Raw genomic sequence first — 18100 nt, 5'->3', positions numbered from 1 at the left:
TGACCAGTATGCTCTAGTCCGAAGAGGAAGAACACAAAGTGTCAGTGCAATGAAGATTGTCCCATGACAGAGAGGATATAAAAAATACTATACTGTGAAAATCACAGACAAAGCAATTCAGTGAGTTCTGTGCAAGGCTATTTGCCAGTGTGTTCAGCCTTAAGATGGGACAGTTTAATGCTTTCTGAATCACTAATTTCAGCAGGTTATCTGAAAAAGGAATTATATGAAAACCAAAGCAAACCAAAACAAAAGAGAACAAAACCTGAATATCAGCAACACCCTCTTTCTCATTTCCAAACTTCAAAGTCCAAAATGCACTGGGACATTATTACTCTGGGATGTGCAAGCAGGCAAAGCATGGGTGAAAAATAGACACTTTTTGAAGATGATGGAAGCAGGGGAATTGCAGTGATCCTGGCCAGGAGAGCCCTGTACATCCAGGAGCCGGTGATTCACAGTACAGTTAAGTGGAACATGCCCAGGTCTGTGCAGTGCTGCCTCCAGACCTGGGTTGTGGTGCACAAAACCCTTAGAAGCAGGATCAGCTTCACTAGCTCCTTGGCACAGAGTGCAGGCGATTAGAGCAACTGCATGGCCTTGCCCTTATCTAGAAGCATACAAGGAGTAAAGCTCTCTTGTTAACATCCTTTATGGAATAGCTGTTTTCTTGTAAGGAAACTAAAATACTGCAGCCAAAGAGGAATCTTCCTCCAGAGATGGGATCTGTGCAGCCTGCCAAAGGAGAAGTCCATCCAGGATTAATCCAATGCTGTAGGAGTGTGGACATCATGGCTTCTGATTAACTTGTGATCTCTGTTGGTCTTTGTCTTTTTAAATCATTAAATTTATTAAGTTATTGTTTTCAGGCCTTTATTACTCAGATTCAGAGAAAAACCCTGCCCTAACTGGGTGAAGGGTGAAACTGAACTGTAAACTCTGTGTTGTATTGCAATGGGTTGTAGAGCAGGTGGGTGACAATACCTCTATTTCATTATAAAACTTGTAAGAAATATATAGTGATAATACACATATTTTAATTTTGTATTCATGTATGCAAAATAAATACAAAATAGGAAAAGGTTTTATTGTGATGTTGCTTAAAGCATTTATGGCATTGTGAAAGATGGCTCAAAGTCAGAAGCAGGAGGAAGAAATAAAGGAAAAGGTATATGAGGATATCACAGCTTGTGCTTTGAAAGTAAGGACATCAGCTTGAAGCTCTGCTTCTAAGAAAAGAAAGCAAATATGATCCTTCCCTGAAGCCTCTCAGATTTCATATAATTATTACTAAAGCATCACTGGAAGCAGATCTCTTAAGTTAGACAAACTAATTAAAAGTAACAAAAGCCAGTAGAAGTTCAAACGTGGCATATTTGTGTTACCTGCAGGTGTGAAACTGTTCCTTTTCTTTTTTCTATGTCTTTCTTCAAATATTAAAAATACATGTAGCTATAGACAATACAGAAAAAATGAAGCTTGCCTCATTATTTATGCATGAAGAGTTTCAGAAGAATTGTTCAGGTCTAAACTTGCCCCCTTTTGGAACAGAAGTTTCATCCTAATTTTTTGTGATCGTTTGTCCCAGCACCTGTGGCTCCTGCCCTGCCTCTTCAGTGCTCCTTCTGCATATGACACAGACTTGGTCATCCCACAACACTGCAAAGCTTCTCTGCTCCCTTAATAAGTTGTTGCAGGATTTCAGAGGCACTGTGGGAGTTTACAAAATGCAAAAACATTCTCATGTGCTAAAGGCAGAAAAACAAGGTGCCATCTCTTCAGATGACAGGTGTAGTGGAGAATAGATATGGGTAGGACAGAGGGGAAGGCATGGTGGACAAAAGGACCTTGAAAAAAGCGAATACTTCACTTTCTGTGCCTGGTAGCACCCAATTTCTCTTTTAGGTTGCTTTTGGCTGAGCTGTTCTTAGAAGCAGTGTGTTGACAATTTTCTTACACCTGCACCACGGCTGTATATGCTACCAAAGCGATTTCCAAAAAGACCCTGTTTTCCGCTCTGTCGATGCACCATTATCGTAGCGTTACATTCCTCTTTGAGGCCGGTTTGCCCCGCCGTGTCGCCGTGTCTCTGAACGCATCTCGGTGTCCGCGCCCCGGGCGCGTCCCGCCCCTGCCGGGGCGCTCCCCGGGCAGAGCGGAGCCAAGCCCGCGCACCCGAGCGGGGCGGCGGGCGCTCGCAGGACAGTGGCACTCACAGGACAATTAGGGTTGGAAGGGACCTCTGGAGATCATCTGGTCCAACCCCCTGCCAAGTCTGGGTCACCCAGCGCAGGTGACAGAGGAACGCGTCCAGGTGAGTTTGGAATGTCTCCAGAGAGGGAGACTCCATGACTTCCCTGGGCATCTGTTCCAGTGCTCTGACCTCTTCAACGTAAAGCTCTTCCTCATGTTGAGGTGGAACTTCGCGCGTTTCAGTTTATGGCCATTGCTCCTCGTCCTGTCGCTGGGCACTACTGAAACGGGTGTGACACCAAAGCGCAGCGGGCACAGGGCGGTACCTGCGGGGTCGCAGGGGGGTCACTGTCCCTCCCTGGGGAGAGCGGCCACCGCCGCCGCGCCCGGTGCGGGCCCGTTTCTCTCAGAGGGCAGGGGGCGCGGGCGCAGCGCCCTCGGCGGGACCTTGCTTCACCCCTCTCGGCTTTTCGGGCGGGCTGCGGCGGGGTATCGACCCCCGGGGCCGGCCGGTGTCGGTCATGGGGGCGGTGCGGCGGCCGGGCGGGCGGAGCCGTGTCCCGTCCCGCCCGCCCAGCGCGGCGGGGGGAGCTGCCGGGGCGCCGCTGCCGGTCACATGTAACCGCGCCCGGTGCGCGTAGCGCGGCGCGGGGCGGCGGCTCCAGCTCGCGGGGCGAGGCCCGGCCGGCAGTGGGCCGGCCCGCCCGCCGGGGCGGGTTTCCTTCCGCGGCGGGGACGCGCCGCTCTCCCGCGCGGCGCCGGCTTTGTTGCTGCCGTGGCCGCCTGTCCCCCGCAGCCGCCGGGAGCGCGTTCGGGGGTGCGGGTGTCGCTGGGCGCCCCTCAGGAGTCCGTTGTGCGGGCTGAGGGGACGGCCCCGAGCCAGGCTCGGCTCGAGGCACGAAGCAGAGGCGGCCTTGGAGGCGGGGCCAGGGTGGTCTCTCGCCCTCGGGAAGCGGCGTCCTCGCTCGCTGCCGTGCGTGGGTGTCCCTTCCTCCTCCTCCCGCTGTTCCCCTCCCCGGAGCGGGCGCGGCGCTGGCCGGTGCCCGCAGGTGTGAGCGGACCTTTCCCGCAGGCAAGGAGCGCAGCTGCTGCGACGCGCCCGACTCGCCTTAAAAAGTGTTTAATGACCGGGACCGGAACGAGCCGCTCGATTCCAGCTGGGCGTAGGGAGCCCCGGCGGTCCTGCTGAAGTTCTCACTGCTTGGGACTGTGCCTGCCTGCTGATCCGGGTGAGATCTCGCTGGGTAAGCTTATTCGGAGCGCCTGGGCTGAAAGAAAGTCTTTGATCTAACAGAAATGAAATACGTGCGGAAAACAGCCAGGAGATGCCCAAGCACGAGGATTAGTTTAAATAGTGGTGCCGCTTGGGAGTGGTGCTGAATAGATGTCTTATTGCAGATGTGTTAATTGCTATTAAACAAACAGTATCTTAATTTTAGAGAGGTGCTGCTTTCGCCGGGAGACTGTGTCAGAGAAGCATGACCAGCTTCTAACTTCTACAACCCTTTACCCGAAGACTGAAACTACTACTTTTAGATAACATCACTTATGCTTCTTGTACAGCCACCCTTTCGTCTTGGAGCAGCTCCTGTCACTACTGTGTGTTTTATGGGTTTGTGGACAGGTTCTGTCTGTTTGTGCGGTTTGGTGCATTTTGCCCTCCTTCTTTGCAAGCATCACATCATAACGTGTACGTGCTGGGACATGTAAGAAATCTTCCTGAGCACGTATCAGCCTCTCCTACAGAAGTCTAATTTTCATTGCTAGAGGAAGATCTATTGAAATACTAGACAATGTTGTGCTTTTTGCCAACCTTACTGTTTGTCATGGGGAGAGAATTTCCTATGCAACCTGTGGCTGTTGCCTCAGAGCTTTAATGTTAGGTTGGCCAGGGCTGGTGCTACTTCTCCTGCTTTTTTAGCAGTATATAAGTGAAACCCACTCATATTCCACTTAGTATATATTGTCATTGTTCTGGGCTGTGTAGATAGCTAGAGGATTCAGCAGGTGAAGAAACCAAAGCAAAAGCAAGTGGTGCTGCCTCAGAGTCATAAGTGGCACTTTGGATCTTCGTAGGTCACTTTGAGAAAAGCAGCTTTCTTTTGCTTGGACTTAATCCTAGAAGTTGGGTAAAGTTGGTAGTTTGTATATAGCTGGTTGGCCTTTTGTGTTGAAGTATTCTGCAAAACTCCCCTAAGAGGGCATGCAGGCAGAATGGTAACCTGTGTTCTCTGTGTTGGAAACAACCCCTGTGTGAAGATGGACCTTCTAGTAGCATGACAGAATCACTCTGGCATAGGTCTCATAGAAGAAGATAAAAGCGGAGCATCTCAATGCTATTTTTTATATCTTCTTAAAGGATAAGAGTCAATTAGCAGTCAAGTACAGCTGTGGTAACCCTAATGAGTTCAACAGAAATGCCTTGCAGTTGCATTTCAGCTGCAGAGGAAATGCTAAATAATGTTCTGTGGTGTTGTGTCATGATGTACCAGTGACTGTGGAGACTTCCATGCAAACCTTTCAAGGGCACAGGGCTTAACTAGGGGCCATGAAAGGCAATTTACCTATATCAGCTGATTAATGGAATAAAGTAATGATGGCAGCATGGCTGACTGAAAGATGTGTTCTCTTTTAAGTGGCTACTAGATTTGCATAGAGGCACAACAATTCATATAGATGAACCTGCTAGCTGTATCTTAAGGCGAATAACTCCAGACTAAACTATTAATTCTCCCTCTGTGCTGAGGCCTGGATTGGTGCCTCAAAACTGGTGGGTGGGGATTTTAGAGCTCTTCATGGTGGGTCAAATAGACTCCTGTCTGCACAGAAGTATACAAAGTGTATACACCCCTTGAGTACCTGTGTATTGATTTTTTTCATTCGCTAAACTTGTCACTCAGACTTCTGTTGGTGTTTCTCATCTCCATTACAGAGCAAATCCTATTGCTTAAAACAGTATTTACAACAGTATAAAACATTCTGTTAGGAGTCTCTTTGCTGCCAGCTTTATTTAGGCATGTCATTTAGCTTATTAGTTGAAGCTCTATGTTCGTTATCATTTGTCTGGTGAGTAACTGCATGCAGATGCACTTTCCAGCCCCAACTGTAGAAACACTTTCACGTGAGTGATCTTTCTGTGATTAGTAGCCAGACAGTAATTATTCTGTGTCATTGCATGCTGCAGGCTTACAAAGTATATTTGAAATTGGAGGCTTGGCCTGAACAGCAAGGTCTTTGAGGACTAAACCAGTGAAGCAGGCAAACCATGTTACTATGTATGTTACTCTATTTGCTAGTGTTTGCTTTAAGAATACAAGCAGATCAGTGATTTTAACCTCACAACTATTCGATGGTAGAAAAAGTATGCAAGTAATTTTATATAGTGATTAAACTTTTTGGATATTTTGAGCTGTTTAAGATTCTGCTCATGTACATAACAGGCCTTGCTGCAAGCAAGAGTTGTTTATTTGAATCAGCATCTTGGTTTCTTTCCCAAACAGTCTTTTCTTCCTTTTCGTCAATATCAAATGTAAACAGCAGGTTGTTAATGCATTGAAAGTGCATTGCTATTCCGTACCTAAGTATGTGGGATGTTGACAAACGATACAGGATAATGATAAGAGCATGTTTCTCATCTGAAACATGGCTAAAGCAATACTGAAACATGGCTAAAGCAATACTGTGTGGGAGGGGGTGAAAGTGAACTATGAGCTTTCCTTTTTTTCTTCCTCCTTTCCCCCCAGTGATGGCTAAGCCAGCAAAATGAGTCTGTCCTCTTATCTTTGGTTTGTGTGATTCTCAGTGCTGCATTCTGTGTTCTGCTGAAACTGTAGCACTCAGCTTTAGAGATAGTATTACTGGCTGATAATACATTAACATGCATGATTTTGATCATTCTGTAGACACTGCTGGAACTGATTCATTGAGGAAAATTATGCCTGCTCCAGTAAGAATAAACTGCCGTGTTGCCTCCACAAGTGGATAGAATCCTGTTTAAAGGAAAAAGTAGCTTCAGGGCTCAAAAGGACTGCTAGAAGAACTAGTACCGTTTTGTTTTATTTTCTGGTAGTACTGAAAAGCATGCATGAACAAGAGTGCTGACTAACAGCTTCTGGAGAAGGCATTTGTATCCTGTGTCTGTGGTAGATTGCAAGTAACTGATCCAGTCTGTTCTTCTGAAATATGCTGGAAAGGGCTTGCTTAGTCTTTGTCAAATTATTTGAAAACAGATTCTGGCTTTGTTGATTGAGGAAAAGGTAGGGAAACTTCTCTTTGCTGTATTGTTAGTTCTTTGGCAATCTGTCCTGTTCTAGTTTCTGCAGCAGTCTTGAATATTGCAGGATCTGTCACTGTTACAGGCTTTTTGTTCCTTACCCAGTGTTCTCACTGTCTCTTTTCTTGCTGAGTGGCTTCTTATCTTACCGTAGTCAAAGAGCTCCCTGCATCTATTTAAGCTCTGTGTGTGTGGTGCAGTCAAGCTGCCTGTCCAGAACAGCAGAGTGTAAACAGTTTGCTGTTTGGACCATTCAAAACAGTATAGGAAAGCTACCTATGTGAGGCCAGTAATCATTAACTGACTGCAGGACTGGGTAAACCTAGTGTGTCAGGTGAATACAAATAAACTGGAGACACTACATTTGGACAAAGTCTGTTGTTTTCCTATTGTATCAACAGCAGTAAATTGTCTATAGCAACACAGTCTTTTGAAGCTGTTTTTTAACATAGTTTCTTGACACCACCTAAAAGCAGTGTATTTAAATGGGGAAATGCCATATCTAGGTCTAGTTGAATCATAAAATAAAGCTGAGTTGGAAGGGACCCATCAGGATCACCAAGTCCAGGTCTTGGTGCTGTGCAGGATGCCCCATTCCTGAGAGCATTGTCTTCTTGACTTCTTTAACTGTCAGTTTTAGTGCTGTGTTTGCTTTTCTGGGGAACCTGTTCCAGTGCTCAACCAACCTCTGGGTGAAAAACTTCCTTAATACCCAACCTATAACTGACTCAGCTTCCTGCATTTCCCCAAGTCCTGTCACTGGACACAAGAATGAAGAGATTGGTACCTGCCCCTTTGCTTTCCCCCATAAGAATGTGGAAGACTACAGTGAGGTCTCCCCTCAGTCTCCTCTTCTCCAGGCTGAACAAACCAAATGACCTCAACCTCCCTTCATAAAGCTTCCCCTCCAGATATTTCAGCATCATCATTGCTCTCCTTTGGATGCTCTCTAATAGCTTAATGCCATTTTTATATTGCCTAAAACTGTACCCTAGACTCAAGGTGGGACCACTCTAGTGCAGAGCAGAACAATCCACTCCCTTGCCTGGCTGGCCATGCTGTGCCTGATGCCCCCCCGGACACTGTTGGCCCTCCTGGCTGCCAGGGCACTGCTGACTCTGTTCAACTTGCCATTGACCAGGACCCATCCCCAGGTCCCTTTCTGCACTGCTGCTCTCCAGCATCTCACTCCCCAGTCCACATCCAGGGTCACCCTGTCCCAGATGTGGAGTCCAGCACTTGTCCTTCATACAGATGGTAGCTGTAATGATGGCATTAAACAAAAGGCAAACCAACTTCAGATTGTGATTTCAGTGTGGAAAAAGATGGGTTAAGACATCACTTAGTAACTGTATTGTTCAACAGACCTGGTAAGTAGCAGTATTGCTTGCCCAGAGATCTAAGGTTCCCCTTCTAGTAGAGAGCTGTAGAATAGTTTTAGTAAAAGGTTTTGTTTTCTCCCTTCTTTGAAAGACATACCTTATTTTTTCCTTTGCAGTTCAAGAACAATGGTAGGATTAGAATTAATTAGTGATCTTTTAGAGTTGTGTGTTAACTTCCTTATATTGTACTATTGTGTTTTTTAAAGATAAGGTCAAATCTACAAAGTTGTCTGAGTCCCCCATTCACCTTCAAATTGAGGTTTCATGGCCTCAGATACCCAGGCTCAAGAAATGATAGTAGTAATCACTGATGGGTATCTGACATCTCCATGCAGACATTCTGTTCCACAGGGTTGGCAGCCAAAATAACTGTCAATTCTCAGTTAATACTTGGGTTAATGGGTGTACATAGTTACTTTCTTTTTTTTTCATTCCTGTTGTCTTTGGAAACCTGAAGGGATAAGGGTGAAAGCCCTGTAAGGAAAACGCAAATGCTTACTAGTTATGCTTGTAGCAAAGCTTGCCTTGTTTGTGGCATAGAGTTTCAACTCCCAAGCCACCCTCTGAACCTAGAAAACAGAGAAGCAACAAAACATGGGTATTTGGTTATTTAACTGCTTTGTATGAGGAATTTTAATGCTTCTTAGTAGCCTGAGTGCTGGGCTGTTGCAACAGCTTGACCATTAGTGTGTTCCACAGAGAGAATAGCTATCTTTATCATACTAGGGTTAGTATTAAATAACAGCTAAAAGTGATGTAATTTTAAGCCATAACTTACAGCAGTATAACTGATTGCAAAATCTCTTCTTTTGTATATTTTATCAGAGATGACTACAGAAGCAGAACAGCAGCTTCTCCATGATGCTAGAAATGGAAATGCTGAAGAAGTTAAACAGCTGTTGGATACCTTGGACAAAGGAGAGATAAGCTTTGATATCAACTGTAAAGGTTAGTAGCCTTCCTCAAATGTTTGGAGTCTTGCCGTTGAAGTCACATGTAGTGAAACTGATAGTGATAGTATAATCTTGCTTTCTTTGGAATGCTCAGTAGAGTAACAAAAAACCCACTTAACTTTTACACTGTGACTTAAGGGCATATTTGCATAGGGGAGAGATAGTAATAAAAGAGTATGGATAGTTGCAGTGTACAGAAAAACTCAGCATAATTCATAGACACTAGAAGTGTCAACAAGACAGAGAATCAGTATCTATTTTTGCCTGAGTTCATGCTTATGCTGACTTTGGAGCTTTAGAATACTGAACAAAACAGATTATGGTGTCCAGGGATTGTTCAGGGAGGCAAATAGCTTCCATTAGAGCTGGAGAGAATATTAGATCAGGTCAGTTATTTGTGCTCTGCTCAGTGTAAGGATTTATTATTTTGGGGTTTTTTACGCCCATATTTTGTTATCACACAAACAAAATCTTGCCACTTGCAAAAATGTTTGGGATAAATGTTTACTTCTTACTTCTGGCAGAATACCAAGTTACTTGGGAAAAGAAACTAAGACTGCTCTTCATCTGGGTCTGTGTCTTTGGCCATCACTGAAGTTTTGTTCTTGTGTGACTAACATAAATGTGGCTCAGTGATTTGCTTGCTGTACATTAAAACTTCAAACTAGATTTGCTAGCTTGCTATCAATTGCAGACAACCTTACTGCTTTTTTATTTTAGTAGATTTATATTTCTCTTTATTTACATGAGTGTGTTTCTGGTTGCTTCCAAGATGTGGATGTGAATTACACTCTTTCTACCCAGGCTGGTATTCCATTGTTTGTCATTTAATGGTTTAGCAGCTCTGAGAAGAAAGTGCTGCAGAGGGAGAGGCCAGAGAGGAGAGATCACTTGTGCTTTCTCTCAACCATTACAGAAGGGAACACCTTGCCCTAAAGGGCAGGGATTCCTATTACCTGAACAAGCTCTATCCCTTTCCCAAGTCTCATTCTTAATCACTAGCTTACTTATTGTTTTGTTTGACTACTCAGCTGCGTTTGTGTTTTCTCAATGATTAATGTACTCACCTTAGAAAAAGGCGTTGTGAAACCCAAGCTCTTGCTACTTCATCTTTGGGGAGCTAGTTCATAATTTAAAGGGGAATCAAACACACCTTGATGAAACTGAAGTCCTCTACCCTCAGAAGTATATCCTTGGTAAATATTTAAGACATATGTAGTGCCTAAGCAATTGGAATAAAAGTACCTTAAGATTCATGCAACAGTGCCTACAAATAAGTTCCTGAAGTCTCCTGTGCTTAGAAGATGTTTCAGAGTGTCTCTGTTCTTACATGTATTCTGAAGTCAAGAAAGTGTAATGAAATGGCATACTCTGCTGTCTACTATATCAAGCAAATGGACCTCTGGTCAGAAAGTCTGCAGCATAGAAGAGACTCGGGTAATGAAGTGAAAGATGGTGCTTAGCTGTTTTTGTAGTTTAGCAGTACATGCCAGCTGGTTAATGCTTGCTAATGGGAGGTCTAGGAAGCTAGAGGGAATGCACTTGTGATACTATATTTAACCTAAACTAGTTCCAAATATGGATTTTGTTCACTGTGAAATCTCTGCTTTTGAAGTTTCAATTCTTCTAAATGTCTGACGATACAGAAGTGTAATTAGTGTTATTTGAGGGAACTGCTCTAGTTATGTGAAACTTCAGAGTTAAATCTCTGTTCTTCTTCAGTCATTTTTCAGGGGCTTGTTTCACTTTGTTCCCATAGAGTGTTACATTGGAAACAGTCTGAGATAAATTCAGGCCAAACAGCCTCTGCTGTGTAACTGGCCCTGGCATTCTGCCTCCTCACTAGCTAAACCACTGTGTCTTGCTGCAAGTTCTGATCTGTTGGGTGCCAGCAGATAGTAATTGCATAACAACCTGATAATTAACTAAAGTACACACTGTAGTCTGTAACTATCTTTTTGCAACCTTTAATCTTCATTCTCTTCCTGACAACCTCTTGTTCTTCTGTTATTACCTTGGGTAACAGATGTCCCTAGAAAGTCAGGGTATAGGGAATGTCTTCAGTGCTATAGCAGTTCCTTCAGGATTTCCATCTGATACAGCAGTGACACTTGGCTTGGAATAAAGTGCTTCTGGAGCAGGTGGGAGGCAGTACTGGAGGTGGTGTAAACTTCCTGCAAGGTGTGCCTTGGTAGCCCTAAGTTTGACAAGCTGATGTGCCTGGGTGTCAAAGCCCATCTTTGACATCTTCTCCTTGTCTTTTCAGAGGGGAGCTACATCTGAGGCTATGTGTGCTGTATAAATGTCAAGTCTGACAGCAGTGATCCTAATCATCACAATTTCTACCAAAGTGAAGGAAGAGAAGATAAATTCAGGCCTCCTGTACTTGCTCAGTTGTGACTGTATTCTACCCAATCAGTGCTCGCAGATAAGCAGGATTTGATTGAAGAAAATTCAGCCAAGTGATCTGAACTTCTCTATTAGGGTTCCTCAGTTCACTGGTTTGGAAAGAAGGAATTTACATTAAACAGTACGAAACCCAGGTTTCATCCAAAATAATTGTGTTTTCTAGGGCCATTTCTTATTGGCTCATCCTTCTTAAATACAAGAAAATAGTGTATAGAGGAATTTGCAAAGTAAAAACTCCGTAAGGTGAGGTTAATGGTCAGTAGTGTGTTATGGCAAAATACATATTTGAATGACTACACAATAGCTGAGCAGCCCACAGCTGGAAAATGGCTGTCTACCTTGTCTCTATTCTCTAAACAAACATTCAGAGTGGATGCCGAACAAGGTCCTGTTCTTACTTTATTCAGTAAGAACTATAAATCTGGACAGATTCCTGGTTATTTTTTTTCATGACTGAATTCCTTGGCAGCATCACTGTCTTGTCAGTGCTGTTAACTAAAGAATGTTTTGGGCCAAGTGTATGAATTCAGTGCGACTCAGATCTCTTTTGTGTTCTTTGAATGAACATTACTCCCTACTGGACTGAGGGATGAGTGATGTCCCTTTAGTATGTTAGCCAACATAACTAGCCCCAGAGTTAGTGGTCTACACAGTACTTATCCTCTGTGATACTGTGGCCCATCAGTGATACAGGGTAGGAGCTCTGTTGTAGGTCAGACTAATGAGGGAAAGATCTAAATCTAAAGCAGGAGTTGAGAAGAAAGAGAATCAAATTACAAAATAATTGTCAAAAGGCAGGAATGTTAGTCGGAAACAGTTATAAGAAATGGGAAAATATTTCAGTTCTGAACCATATTCTAATGTTAATGTTTAATATGAGATCAGAAAAGATGATGAACTTTCAAGGTTAACAGTTTATTTTCCTTGTGCTTGTGGCGTGTTTCCTCAGGGCAAACTCATGTTGTTCATGTTCCATGCCTCAGTACTTGAGCTTATATGACAGGGGAAAACTTAATGGTGGCAGTGATTTCAAAACAATTTCTACTGCCTTATTTTCATTTTTCTTCAAAGTACAAAATGATAGCTTTTAGGTGATACTGTAATGCTGTGAGTGTGTTGCTTAGTACAAACAAATCACAGGTTGCCTTTGCTTAATACAGTTGAGTGTTGCAGTTGGAAAGTAAAGTGAGTTGTTAACTTTAGTAACCTTTAATGTTTTTATATCTTGCTTTTAAAGAAATTATTGTAGGACAGTTGTTGAATTTCATACAACTAATCCTCCAGGTCATGTTTCAATTATTTATAAAGCATAAATCGGTTTCCTTTACATGGTCATTTCTGTGCCTGCTTCTTGTCTGTGCTTTATCATTGTGCAACTTAGAGCTGTAGATGATACTTGAGTTCTACTGTGCATTAAGATTTCAAAGCCCATCACTTAGTGAGGCTGTCTTTATTAAAAACAGCACAAGGCAACAAAAAAACTGATGGCAAAAAGCCTCAACATTAGGTCATTCATAAAGACAGATTCTCTTACCTCTCATTTGTGTGAAAAAAATAAAATTGTGTAAACCAAAGAGTTTTTTGATAAGTAAAAGAAAAATGGTCTTGCGTGTTCCATTTTTATAGTGAATGAAGAATGAAAGTAGCCAAAGTTTCTTGCTAGTGTTGAAAGATGTTACATGCAAAGAAAAGTTTTATTCTCAGTTAGGTGACATGACTTTTCCCTTTCAGAAGGTTGTGGTGGTTTTTTGTTTGGGTTTTTTGGGGTTGATTTTTGTTGGGTTTGTTAGTTTGTTTTGGGGTTTTGTTTTGATTTTTTGTTTTTAGATTTGGATACAGCTGTCTCAAACTGCCTCCTGATTTAGTAATTTAAATAATATGAGTCGTGTTGAAGCTTCCAGCCTCCTTGTTCCTCTGCTGTGAAGAATGGTTATCCATGACAACCTCCAAGCACACGACAATATCTCTTTTGTACTGTGTGATCAAAAATTAATTTACCTGTTTTGTCTTTCAGGCAGAAGTAAGTCTAATATGGGTTGGACACCTCTTCACCTGGCTTGCTACTTTGGACATGCCGTTGTGGTAGAGGATTTGCTGAAGGTATATATCTGTTTTCCTCTCTCTGTAAGGATAGAAGCAGTTGGTGTTTGTTCATTTTTTTGTGATAGAAGAAAAGAGGCTTTGCAGAGAGGCAGAGACACTCATACAATTTATCTACATGTAACATAGACATAACTGATTGTTGTAACATTAAGATAGGCCTAATTTAGAAGGACCCAAAATATTGACAGTGAAGTCTATGCAGTAGCAATACAGCCCTTACTCTGAGCAGTTTTTAGAATTATTGGTATTTAGCTGGTTTTCTCTTGGAGTGTAACTATCTGTAACATTATTTCTTTCTAACAGGTTTGAAATAATGAACTGTGTGATGAATTTTGAAACTATGGACTTCTGTTATCAAAACTGATGTGTTTGTATTTGCATAACAACTGCAAATGCAGTGTCTATGGTTTCTAACTGATTTTGTTGTTGTTTTTGCTGTCAGGATAGTTTCAACCAACCTTAACTAATTAGACCCTCTTTTATATTTGAAAGATTTTGCTGGATGGCGGGAGTGTGATAAACAGGCTCAAGTGCAAAGCTAATCTAAACTTCATTTTAATTAAGAATAAAAGCTGCCAGCATAATCCAGACTTTAAAGGGGGAAACAAATGTGAGATTTCTTTGAGAAATTCTTCTCTAGCTTACACACTTGCTCAGTAAATAAAGCCAATTTCAATTCAAGTGGGCTATTTAAAGCAAAAGGTAAAGTTTTATCACTTAATGCATTTACCAAGCATCCAACATCAAGAGCTGGAAGAGTATAGAGTATAGCAGGACTTTGTACTTTTAGTTCTTTTGATAGGGCTCTTGAAAAGGTGTTATTTAAAGAACAAAGTGAGAAATAAGTGAGGCTGTGCACTTCTGAAAGCTGGATATGTATAAGTGTGTCTGTGTACTTGTGCAAAGAGCAAGTGAAGGAGGTATTATCAGAAACAGAGCTCTGGAACTAGTCAGGTTCATCAGTTAACTTGAGGCAGGCAGCAATGACCTGGCTGAATCGTGTGATCTGAACATACGTGATGAAGTTAAGTATGCCCTGCCCTCTCTTTGACCCTTGAGAGGTTAGGTAGAATAGTGTAGAAGAAATACTTAATGAAAGTAGGATAGGATTTCTTAGTTTCTTGGAAGAGTGCCTGTGCAGACAAAAGGTGTGTGATGGAGAAAGTGCATGACAAAAGGAAGGGAGATTTAACAGGAAGACCTATAAAACCCCAAACAACCTAAGCCAAACAAAAACCAAGACCATAACAGCCCCCACCCCTTGTATTAAATTTGCTTTCCATATACTCTCTTAAAAGTGTGAGATATGCCTGGAAAAATGCAGGGGGCTTTTCCTTTTTGAAGCAACTGAGAGAGTGTTGGCTATGAATCTTAGATACATACTTTATCCTTGTTTTCAGGATAACTGTATTACAGTTCTAATCTGATTTGCAATCAGTACTGCATTAGTGTCCTGTCTCCCTTTCCTCCCCAGGCAGAGGGAATAGCCATGTAGTTCTTGTTGGAAGGATACTCAGATGTCTTTTGGTCTTGCTGTTTAGGCAGGTGCAGATGTGAATGTGCTGAATGACATGGGGGACACTCCACTCCATCGTGCAGCTTTCACAGGGCGTAAGGTAAAGTATGATGGCTTTTTTAAGTCTCACTTGTAGAATTATTAAGAAAGTGCTAGCAATAAGATCACTTCAAAAAAGATGCTTTTACAGGGTCTAAAAATGACTTATTGTCTGTTTGGTACAGCATGTTCAGAAGGATTAGGCACATTGCCTAGCTTGCATAACTGTAAAAAAAAAAAAAAAACCACAGAGAGAGAAACCACATTGTTTTAATCTTAGTAGCTTCTGGAGGGGAAAGAAATCTCTTAAATTAGGACACACAGGCCCATTTGGTGTCTGGAAGTGCTGTTCCTTCGTAGTTAATCAGAACTAAAGAGCTTTTTATAGGCCTGTGTAATGTGACACTAGTTTGACTCCTCCTCCCCAACCCCCCATTGCCACAATCATTCCAAAACTACTACTACCTCTATGGATAACATCTTGGCCCTTCAGAAGGAGGGACTACTTACTGTTTTGTCAAAAGTGCCAGTTATACAATTTTTCTCTGTCCAAGTCAGCATTCACACCAGGTACACCAGCTTTTCAGGGTCAGTCTGTTCAGCTTTACCTCCTGTTGGTTCCTTCAGCCTAACTGATGGGAGATAAGATGTTGCAGTCAGTCTCACTCTTCAATCTCTCTAAAACATCCCTTCCTGTTTTCATAAGAAGCCAGCAGTGGTGAGAAGCCATTGGTTACAAAGCTCATCTTACAGGATGTCAGTGGCTGGAAAGCCTGATTGTGGCCTTGCAGTTGCACATACAGATAAGCAGTGTCTTTCAAACTGTTTTTCAGGAGGTGGTGATGTTACTCTTGCAGCATAATGCTGATCCATCTATTGTTAATGGCAGTGGAGAGACTGCAAAAGAAGTTACTTATGACAAAGACATAAGAAATATGTTGGAAGGTAACTTTAATAGGTCAACGTTTGTTTTGGGGGATTTTTAAACATACATGCATTCTAAAAGCTGCTTTTATTCCTGCAAGTTGCAGAAGCTCAGTTGAATTTTCTTTTTAAATCTGGTTATTAGAAAGAAAAGAGTCATAGTTTTTGGTAGTATTGACAAGTGAGGTTGCGACTCAAGAGTTAAGTATTATGAATACAGTAGCATTATTCAGTTTACTATTTCAGTCCTGCTGGGGTAGTCCTTGCTACAGATTTGAATGGTACATGGACAGTCAAAGCCTTGCCTCACTGAAAGAGACAAAACTCAAATCAAGAACAGTAAGTGGCTTTGTGTCAACCAAATCATTAGAGAGCAAAATTCTGAACAGTTTGCAAAGGTGACCCAGTTATGGATCAGATTTAGGACTTGCTGATGCAGTTTTAGACATTGTGTCAAAAGGCATAAAAAATAAAAATCCTTCCCCTTGTTTCCTTCATGGCCTCACAGGTGTCAGAGATGAGGCAAATGGTGTCCAAATACTAATCTAGGTCACTGATTATAGTTTTGGAGAGTTCAAAAACTGTTGCTTCCTGGTATTACTGTGTAATATTCTTAAATACAGATGGAGCTCTGTGTCCACTACCACAGACTGCATATAAGAAGTGATCTCTCTTCTGATTCTACATGCAAATGCGCAAATAACTCATTTGCACTGCTCATCTGCTGAATCATTAGAGAAGAATAAAATTTTGGTGGGATGATAAGAAGAGTAGAAGAGAAGCTGAAAAGAACGCAGGGAAAATCTGAAATGAGGGTGTTGCATAGTTCCATTTTCCCTTCTGCAGGGAGTGGGCTTGGTTTAAGTGTTGAAATAATAATAATAATAATATATATGTGTATACACACTTGCACATCTTAACAAATTTTATGTGCTTTGAACATATTTTTACTCTGACATGGACTTCTCTGAGTAAATATTCTATTTATACCTGTCCCAAATAAATAATACTGGAAAGTCTTACTTCTCTAGGCTTGTTTTGCTATAGTTTTTTAAAGCTGTACTTTGTACTTCACTGCGACTGACCTTACTTTTTTTATTATTTTTTTTTATAGCAGTGGAAAGAACACAAGAAAGGAAACTGGAAGAACTCCTCTTAGGAGCAGCAAGAGAGGGGGAAACAGGGAAACTGACTGCCTTGGTAAGAATTCAAGTCAAGTGATTCAATCCATAATGCTAATGTAACAAAATATGACTTTGTGCTTTGCATCAAAGGCTGTGACTTTGGAATGTTAGTGCTGTGCCCCTTGTTATATTGGTAAGGTGCTGAACCCTCAAGGATTTTCCTCTTTGCTGTAGGTTGTAAAACCAACAGTTTTCAACTTATTTAGTGTTTTTAAATCCTTTAGAAAGAATTAGATAGTTAGTTATAAACAGCAGTGTAATGGTTCATGGTCTGCTGAGATAAGATTAGTATGTTATTGTGGATGTCTAGATTTTCACCACAGTGTGGTCTGTCTTTAGTCTTGAAAGGAAGCTCTTTCTTGTTAGCAACCATTGTAGTTTTTAATTGACAGTCATCTGCACAGCACCATTTCATGCTGAGCAGAAATTGAAAACTGTATTTGTGTGTGTGCACACTCATAGTAATCCCAGATGAACAGTGTGGTGGCATGGTAAGGCTGTGGCAGAAGCAGATCACAGAAAGACTGGAGGATGCCTCTGAATGTGATACAGTTCAGCCCCTCTTTGGAAAGCAGAATGAACTAGAGCCGGTTGCTCAGGACCAAACCCAGCTGGGTTTTGAAGCAGAGTCCTGGTGTTTGAACTCACACTTTTGAGAGTCCTGAAGATTATTCTTAGAAGTAAGACATGTAGTATGGAACAGTTTTTACCTACTTAGCACCTTTAGTAATGACTTTTCAGGCATAAAAAATCACAAATGTGAGATTGATATATTGAGATATTTGATGTTCTTTATTCTGTCTGGAAGCAGAAGTGGACAACTGCTCACGATTTACTTCTCCCCCTCTACATTTTTTTCTTATAGCCTGAAGAGACTGTCTTTATAATTCCTTGCATGGAAACTTGTTAAATCTTTGGTCATCCTTTTAATTCTTATGTGGAGTTTTTGTGATGTCCTCTTTGAAATGGAGAGAGAACCAGAGCTGTACATAGCACCTAAGAGGTGGAAAAATAGTGCATTAATACACTGCACAATTGTACTAATTGTAATTAATACACTGACATAAGTGATTTGTTCTTGATTCTGATAATTTTAATACTTCTTACATGTCTGCTGACTAATC

The 18100-nt window shown here is 41.9% G+C and overlaps 1 protein-coding gene across 6 annotated transcripts in view; it reads left to right on the top strand.

Moving 5' to 3' along the window:
• Positions 1-2812: 2812 nt before the first annotated feature.
• OSBPL1A (oxysterol binding protein like 1A) overlaps positions 2813-18100 on the top strand; it is a 74793-nt gene continuing 59505 nt past the window's right edge. Inside the window, exons 1-7 of one of the 6 annotated variants that reach the window (XM_085572014.1) lie at positions 3027-3166; positions 3266-3422; positions 8674-8796; positions 13225-13310; positions 14855-14929; positions 15702-15813; positions 16907-16992. In XM_085572014.1, the coding sequence (XP_085428140.1) occupies positions 8676-8796; positions 13225-13310; positions 14855-14929; positions 15702-15813; positions 16907-16992 (480 nt within the window). In that variant the 5' untranslated portion in view covers positions 3027-3166; positions 3266-3422; positions 8674-8675. Of the gene's footprint in view, positions 3438-8673; positions 8797-13224; positions 13311-14854; positions 14930-15701; positions 15814-16906; positions 16993-18100 lie in introns of all 6 variants that reach the window. The other 5 variants (XM_085572013.1, XM_021551561.4, XM_021551560.4 and 2 more) reach the window with 5 other exon arrangements.

The sequence above is a fragment of the Lonchura striata genome, chromosome 2, assembly GCF_050655825.1.
Source record: "Lonchura striata isolate lonStrDom1 chromosome 2, ASM5065582v1, whole genome shotgun sequence".
Lineage (NCBI taxonomy): Eukaryota > Metazoa > Chordata > Aves > Passeriformes > Estrildidae > Lonchura > Lonchura striata.
Note: the sequence above shows the minus strand (reverse complement) of the source record. Positions and strands in the feature narration are given on the sequence as shown.